The 8,854-nt window shown below is 35.6% G+C and overlaps 1 protein-coding gene across 1 annotated transcript; it reads left to right on the top strand.

Moving 5' to 3' along the window:
• Window positions 1-2,174: 2,174 nt before the first annotated feature.
• On the top strand, window positions 2,175-8,409 carry TM9SF3 (transmembrane 9 superfamily protein member 3). Its single transcript, XM_067789584.1, has 8 exons — window positions 2,175-2,564; window positions 2,663-2,858; window positions 2,937-3,298; window positions 6,345-6,476; window positions 6,551-6,717; window positions 6,789-7,223; window positions 7,385-7,615; window positions 7,690-8,409. The coding sequence occupies exons 1-8, from the start codon at window positions 2,481-2,483 to the stop codon at window positions 7,832-7,834; spliced, it is 1,752 nt and encodes a 583-aa protein (XP_067645685.1). The 5' UTR covers window positions 2,175-2,480; the 3' UTR covers window positions 7,835-8,409.
• Window positions 8,410-8,854: the final 445 nt, after the last annotated feature.

Raw genomic sequence — 8,854 nt, 5'->3', positions numbered from 1 at the left:
AACAAAGACGCCGAACCTCTAACACCAAATCATATTTTGCTAGGGTGCGCAAATGAAATACAAACTCCTGCACTCTCATACGAAAAATGTATGCGCAAACAATGGCATATAGCGCAGCAACTAAAGCAAACCTTCTGGAAGAGGTGGATACTTGAGTATCTTCCCACTTTGACACGTCGTACTAAATGGTATAAGAGAGTAAAGCCGATAGCGGTAGGTGACGTTGTTATAATCTGCGACGACAACGAAAGCCGAGGGCACTGGAAAAGGGGCATCGTCACAGAGGCAAAGCCAGCTCCAGATGGTCAAGTCAGATCCGTTTTAGTTAAGACATCAACCGGAGTCATACGAAGGCCAGCATCCAAAATTGCAATACTTGACGTTGGTAGTGATTCTCTTACCAGTGACGTGAATCACGGGGGGGAGGATGTTACAGTTTAAACCATAGAATGCTCGGAAATATTCCTTAAGAACGTTACAGTATTTTAAATCTTATTTAAATGAAACTGCTTGTCAATCACTTCGAAACTGAATTTGAATTATCTTATTATTTATACAAAAAATTGCAACTTATCTGTATTGATACTCAAAAATGCAACCGTGCCAAAAATGTAAGCGCGTTTGAATTAACCGAAACGTTCCTTCGAGGAGTTTAGTTTGCTACGAGAATTCAGACGCGTACGAGGCACGAAAAGATATAAAAACCAAACGAAACCAAACAAAACCGCCACTAAGCTGAGCTGTGTTGAAACGATTTACCAATTTAACTAATTTAAACAATTTCTTTATAACTATTAGTAAAGCGCAAAAGTGCGCCATATATTGCATTTAACTATTCATTTTAAACTAAACAATATTCACACGTTACAAATAATAAAAGCGAATTCTGTAAAACTCAGTAAAGCCTGTTCTTTATACTTTCGAAAGCCTCGTAAATTAAGCCAAAAGTTGTTTAGTCGCAACAGGGCAGGAGTGGCCGTAAAATGCATTGATTAATTTGCAAAATTCTTGTTGAATATTAAGATTCATATTTCTTTTAAGTGAACACTTTTACATAATTTTTTTGGTGGATTCTAAGCTCGAAGGTAAGTAAAATTTTTTAATAGTAATTCTTTCACAATTAGAGTATTTTCAATATATTTAACATTCCGTTATTAAGAAGAAAAGGTATTTTTCCCCTATATTTTTAACTTTAGGGACAAAAAAGTTACATACATCCGCGGACATCCGGGTTTAATTTTACATATGTTATAGTCGCAAGTATTCTCTAATAGTCGAAAGAAAAAACCATTGCGAATTCTTTGCACATCTATTTTTAAACAACATACAAAATGTATGCCCCGCTTGCAATGTGTCCCCACATGACACCAACCATCTCTTTAATTGTAATGTGGAACCATCGCCTCAAACACCCCTTTCCTTATGGTCCACCCCTGTTGAAACAGCAAGTTTCCTTGGACTGCCGTTAGAGGATATTGATGACAATTTATGATCGGTCGCGGCTGTTAGGTGGCGAGAAGCATTGCTACAACAACAACAACATTCGAAGTTGGATCAAAAGAGATTGGAACACAGAATACCAAAATTGCCAAATCGAAAAAATTCCAATCCAAGTCGAAATCATGGTTCAATTATGTACAGGTTGGCTCATCTCATCAGCTGATTTTATTTATGTCATTGCATGGTCGAAGGGATTGTCAAAAGGAGATGGCAAACTTAAAATGAAACCAACACATTGGCAACATTTTACTTACACATACAAAAACTGCTAAGTTTTATGTTTCCATTCCATACCATTCGCACCAACACCAATACACAGATTTTGACAATTTGAGCAGACATATTTTGTTGCTTTACAGATGAGCCAACCTGTATATAGTTGAACCATGGTCGAAATGCAGAATATGGCTGTTTTATTTATGTTTGTAGGTATGTCACCATGCTGCCACCTTGTATAGTTCCGCCATGGGTTTTCACGCAGCAAATTCAATTTCGGTTGCTCTCATACAAGTTGTATGTGCATAAGACATTTTTGACAGAAAATGACTTGCGTGCGTTTATATTAGGTTGACTTCTAATGACTTGAAATTTTGGTGGCCGTTGTTTGTTGGGTAGTAGATATTTTTAAAAGCCCTGACAACTCTGTTCGATTATTTTATTATCTTTCCTCTGGCCGGACGATAGGAAAAAAGATAAATATCGGTTAGTTGTATTTGCGTTGATTTTTCAATACGTGTATTGTGGTATATATGTTACGAAAAAATTAAGTTTATTATTAATAATTAGTACGTAGCAATTTGAAATGCATGCTATTTAAATATTACAAAGGAAGGGAAGTGCTGCTAAACAAATGCTACGTATATGGGTTCGTAATAAATCCAGTACTTGAGTTGTTGACACATTGAAAGTTGGTGCATGCAAAGTTTCTGAAATATTGAAAAATTTATAATTCGCTACGTTATAGCAACAAATAAATTAACATGTGGCAAAAACAAATGACCACATTTTGTTTAATTTTCTTATTAAATTATTGCTGCATATTTGCAGATGAGCATAATCATAAGGTAAGCAAAAATAAATATATAATGCATACGTATAAATGTGTACTCATGTTTGTGTAAATTTGTATTTGGTTTTATATTAATCTATTATATCTTCTCAGTATAATGACCGTGAAGAAGTTGTGCTTTGGATGAATACAGTTGGACCATACCACAACCGACAAGAGACCTATGCCTATTTTTCATTACCATTTTGTAGTGGTGCCAAACAAAGTATTTCCCATTATCATGAGACACTCAGTGAGGCGCTTCAAGGTGTCGAATTGGAATTTAGTGGATACGAAATTGAATTCAAAGGTATATACATAATAATAACAATATTTTCATTCTGAATGTTAAGTAACTTTGAACTAATGACTTTTTTAATTACTACAGTGGACGTGTCGCCGACAGTTATATGCATGATTGATTTAACTATTGATAAAGTTAAAGCATTCACTTATGCTGTGAAAAACCAATATTGGTTTCAAATGTATATAGATGGTTTACCTATATGGGGGGAAGTTGGGAAGAAAGATGAACATGAAGACAAGTATTATATTTATACTCATAAACGATTTGAGATCGGTTATAACGGACAACAAATTGTCGATGTAACCTTGCACAATGAAAAAAAGGAGTTATTAACACCAGGCGGCAAAATAAAGTTTTCTTATGAAGTTAACTGGAAACCCAATCCGATAGCATTTAAAAATCGTTTCGACAAATATTTGGATCCTAAATTCTTCCAACATAGAGTGAGTAGGAATTATAGCGTTTATATACTGTGGGTTTAACGTAATCTTATTAATTCCACGCTACAAAAATCGAGATTATCCGTATTTACTGGCCCTTACAAACCGTATAAAGGCTCAAGAAGTACTTCTGACGAAGGACAGTTAAGCTTAAGTCGAGAGTATGATTTTCCCTAACCAAAACTAGGTGGGTGAAGTCATGTCCTCACATGACACCAACCATCTCTTTATTTGCAATGAGGAACTAATGCTTCTAACACCCTTCTCCCTCTGGTCCGCCCCTGTTGAAACTGCAAGTTTCTTTGAGCACCCGTTAGATGATATTGATGACAATTTGTGAGTGGTCGCACCTATTGGATGGGCCAAGACACTACAACAACAACATGTTGTCACCTCGGTCTTGTTGACCACTTAACAGCTCCATTAGAAGATGTTGTATCTGAGAATAATTTGGGACAGAGCTTGAAGCCATTACTTGAGCTAATTAAATCTGAATTTCAGTCCTTAAGAATGTTCGGCTGTGTGGTTATATTCTTTCATTCAGATATCAACAAAACATACCAGAATAAAACAACAAATTTGTATAGTGATAACCGTTATTTAAAGCGCGTATACGTAAATTTCCGCTGCTGTTTTCTTCTTGTTTATCTATCTGTTAAACCCCTTGTCAACTTTATGCTCTCTTTCCTAAATGAATTTAACACATTACAGTGCTATAACAACACTTATTCTCCAATATCTGCCCTTAACCCTCGTCCATGCGTTTATCCGCAATCCAACTCCAAAATAATCAAATAAATCCGAGACTTAACCATACAGAACCATACACGAATTCATGAAACATGAAACTCCCGATAATGCCTCCAGATTAGCATTCATCCAACCGAACTCTATGGGTTATAGCTAAGACAAGAACTACTTGCAAGCGACTATAGAACGACAACTTCTAGCAAAAGGGAAACAGAATTGGCTTTTGTATACACATTTGTCAATAGAAACCTCACGGCCACACGACATCCTAACACCTCTTGAAAGGCGAAGGGCAATCCACATGCCAGCTTTGTGGTGACATCCTATATTTTTAAAACATCGTTTCTTAAACTGCTCTTCTTTGGAATAAGTCACCAACCAAATACCAACCGGATCAATCTCTTCAAGAAACTGAAGCGACATTTTTTAACCTTCAAATAAGTGCAAACGATTGTCTTACTGTCTTACTCCCTAAAATACTGGGTATGACGTTTGATCAGGATCTACATTTTGGCGAGCATGCAACCGCACTTGTACCTAAAATCCAGAGCCGTAATAAAATAATCAAATCTCTTGCCGGCAGGACTTGGGATGAAGAAAAAAAGAAAGAAAAGAAATGATATGCTGAACAGTTTCTGTTGAATACCAATTTGGGCATCCCAACAGACATCTAATTGAAGAAGTCACACCTCCCAGGGGCTTAATAAGTCATCCCCGCAAGCATTATGAGGAAATACGGCACCTAAGGACACAACCGTATAAAGTAGAAAAACACAATCAAGGCCTCAGTGTTATCCACAAACAGACCTTGGTGAGTGTTATCGATGTTGATGGTTCTTTGCAGGATACAGATCCGGTACGTTCCGGTAACAAGCAACATTAAAGGACTAGTCCGACCATCTCGGGAACGATTTGGTATGACCACATGAAACCTTCTAGGCCATCCCGCCCTTCCATCCCCTAGATACATGAGGGATTCGGGGTCACCAGAGCCTCGGCTGATAAAGAAATAGGATTCGCAAAGGGTAGGTGAGGTTGACAATTGGGTTGGAGAAGCTATATAGTGCGCTGGAAACCCCTTGAAAGGGTCGAATCAATTAGTCGCCTCTTACGAAAGGCATACCTGCCGCGGGTATATTGTAAGCCCTCTAGCCTGCTGGGAACACACCAACCATCTCTTTAATTATAATGTGGAACCAAAGCCTCTTAACACCCCTCCCACCCTGGTCCACCCCTTTTGAAACTGCAAGTTTCCTTGGACTCCCGTTAGACGATATTTGTAGGGATTTACTACACGTTGTTATGAAATACTTGTTATTGTTAAAAACTTAAATTTTTCTTTAAAAATCGAGTTTCAAGTTTTTATATTTCATGTTATTTTTTGATGTGAAAAATATATATATGGTTTTTGAATTGATTATTGAACGAATATAATTATTAAAAATATATCGTGATTTTTTAATTATAAAAACTTATTGAACAAATATAGATGAATTGAATATCCATAATATATTCATAAAATTTGGCGATCCTACCAGGAGCCGAAGAGCGTAATCCTGCTGAAATTTTACTCAGCGGAAATTTTACTCAAAGCGGAATATCAGATATATACAACAAACGGCCAGCAATTCATACAATCAATATTTCTAAACGTAATCCTTGCGCATTTAAGCTGAAATTTTTACTCAAAACGGAATATTAGATATATACAACAAACGGCCAGCAATCCATACAATCAATATTTCTAGAAGGCTTCTCGGTGTTACTTTATCTTCAGACCAATCACATGAAATCGTAAAGTTTTGGCAGAAACCAAAGTATTCGAGCAGCACAACAAACATTTTACCGACTGCGCCAATGCATCTTCACTCTCTTCAGCTGCTTGATATTAACAAATTGCTAGTGTAGGGATTTACTACACGTTGTTATGAAATACTTGTTATTGTTAAAAACTTTAATTTTTCTTTAAAAATCGAGTTTCAAGTTTTTATATTTCATGTTATTTTTGATGTGAAAATTTGTATATTGGTTTTTGAATTTATATTGAACAAATATAATTGAATTGAAATATATGAATAGTGCGTGTTCATTATATCTGGAATTTCATAAAATTTGGCGATCCTGTGATCGGGCGCTCCAATTGGATGGGGCGAACCACTGCTAAAAAACGACAGCAACAACCAGGAAAAATCTATGTTAGTGGTACTGTTAAGGGCTATTTACTGAAAGCGGTCATATTAAAAAACAACTTGTCTTTCCATTTTTCAAATTTAATAAAATAGTATTTTATTTTATACAGATTCATTGGTTCAGCATATTTAACAGTTTTATGATGGTGATATTTTTAGTGGGACTAGTTTCAATGATTCTTATGCGTACTTTGCGTAAAGATTATGCACGATACAGCAAAGATGAAGAAATGGATGATATGGTAAGTTTGATGATAATTCAAATAATTGTAAACTAAGTTGACATTGTGTGGTCTTATTATGTATTTGTACTTAGGAACGTGACTTGGGTGATGAATATGGCTGGAAACAGGTGCATGGAGACGTGTTTCGCACACCTACACATGCTCTTTTATTTTCTAGTATGATAGGAGCTGGTTGTCAATTAATATCTGTTGTGCTATGTGTCATCTTATTTGCCATTGTTGGGGAATTATATACGGAGTAAGTGTAAACAATTTCTTTGATAAATTCTCATTGTCTCATGGAACGTTTTCATCTTCCTTACTTTATAGACGTGGCTCAATGCTCTCCACAGCCATATTTGTTTATGCGGCAACATCACCCGTTAACGGCTATTTCGGTGGTTCTCTATATGCTCGACTTGGCGGTCGAATGTGGATTCGACAAATGCTAGTGTCTGCATTTATGATCCCAGTTTTTGTGTGTGGTACAGCTTTTCTTATTAATTTCATTGCTATTGGTTATCATGCATCGCGCGCTATACCCTTTGGTACAATGATTGCCGTTACCTGTATTTGTATATTTGTGGTACTGCCGTTGACGCTGGCAGGAACTGTGGTTGGACGCAATTTAGATGGTCAACCGGATCATCCATGTCGCGTAAATGCTGTACCCCGTCCCATACCTGAAAAGAAGTGGTTTATGGAACCAGCGATTATAATACTACTTGGCGGTGTATTACCATTTGGCTCAATATTTATTGAAATGTAAGTATTATCTATTGTTTCTTGTAATGTCACATCACGCAATGATTCGTACCCGGAAAGTAAAGAAATCTTACTGTCGCCGATTTGTTACCCAATACAACCAACTAATCGTGTAATATTGATTTTTTTTTTAAATATTCTTTGTCGTTTTAATTTTTCAGGTACTTTATTTTTACATCATTTTGGGCTTATAAAATATATTACGTCTACGGTTTTATGCTGTTAGTATTTACCATACTAATGATTGTAACTGTTTGTGTAACAATTGTGTGCACCTATTTCCTATTGAATGCAGAGGATTACCGATGGCAGTGGACAAGTTTTATGTCAGCTGCTTCAACTTCCATTTACGTTTACACATATTCATTTTACTATTTCTTCTTTAAAACAAAGTAAGTTAGATTTGCATAATTAAAAAAATTCTTCACATATATTATGAAAATGCATTTCATTTTTTGTTTTCCAGAATGTACGGCCTTTTCCAAACTGCATTCTATTTTGGCTATATGGCATTGTTTAGCGGTGCCCTAGGAATTATATGTGGAACAATTGGCTATTTGGGTACAAGCTTATTTGTTCGAAAAATCTATTCGAATGTTAAAATAGACTAGATTAAAAATATATTTGAATCTTCATCAACTCTCAGATTCTCTACAGTAGTTCTTAAAGTCTTAACACTGTTTTTGATTAAAAAGAATTACTTGTAAATTTGTTATTTCTTAAGTACCAAACCTAAAATGATTGACTAAAATTTAACAACAGTAGATCTGATGTCACGATATGAAGTTAGAAAGCAGCATTTACGGGCGTTATTATTAAGAAAATTCTTATATTATTTTCTTGTGATTTATATATGATCTTAAGATATTCAACTCTAACACGATTATCGATCCTTCATTCAAGTTACTGTCTTCAACCTTTGTAGACTACACCTTAAACAGTCGTTTTGTGCACTAGCAGCTCAAATGCCTTCATGGCAGCATTAGCGAGCTTGACATTCACCCAAGTGAACAATTGGTGGTCATGGTTCAATTACTGATTGACTCATGATTGATGGTGAGCTATCGTTAAACCTCTTCATGACTTGATATTAGCTATAATTTCAGCGAATTATTTAAATTATTTATTGTAAATTTTCAGTAAGATATGATAATAAAGAAGATTTCGAAAATATACATAAAATAAATTTTTTGTGCTAAATACATACATAAATATCTATATAAATTAACATTATTGTTCATCGACTTTCAAGTGATGAGTAGTGGGAAATACATTTTTGTTTTTTTTTTTATTTAAAAAGAAACCGAGCTAAGATCCCTTACCGATAGATTTTGTTCTCGGAAGCTCTCCAGCACGTTAGAATTTTTGTTATATCAGATGTAATTAGCAATACAAACAAATTTTTGCCAACCCCAACGTTGGGTAAGGCAATTTTTTTTTGATTTCGTGGCTTGGTTGGCTGTATTGCCGCATAGGGGGACGGCGAGAGGTCGATGACGAAGAACTGCCAACCTAAAAACGGGCTTTCGAAACTGTTAATAGATTGAAACTGTTGGACGTTATGTTTAAAATTGGCATCAGGGGCAAGGCCCTGGAATACTTCCGAAGTTATTTGAGTGAAAGAAAGCAGA

The sequence above is a fragment of the Eurosta solidaginis genome, chromosome 5 (genome assembly GCF_040869045.1).
Source record: "Eurosta solidaginis isolate ZX-2024a chromosome 5, ASM4086904v1, whole genome shotgun sequence".
In the NCBI taxonomy this organism is placed as follows: domain Eukaryota; kingdom Metazoa; phylum Arthropoda; class Insecta; order Diptera; family Tephritidae; genus Eurosta; species Eurosta solidaginis.
Note: the sequence above shows the minus strand (reverse complement) of the source record. Positions and strands in the feature narration are given on the sequence as shown.

Coding starts and splice junctions, on each gene's coding strand:
- TM9SF3 (XM_067789584.1), top strand. CDS start 2,481: ATGTGGCAAAAACAAATGACCACATTTTGTTTAATTTTCTTATTAAAT. Junction 2,565..2,662: donor CAGATGAGCATAATCATAAG/GTAAGCAAAAAT, acceptor ATATCTTCTCAG/TATAATGACCGTGAAGAAGT. Junction 6,477..6,550: donor ATGAAGAAATGGATGATATG/GTAAGTTTGATG, acceptor ATTTGTACTTAG/GAACGTGACTTGGGTGATGA.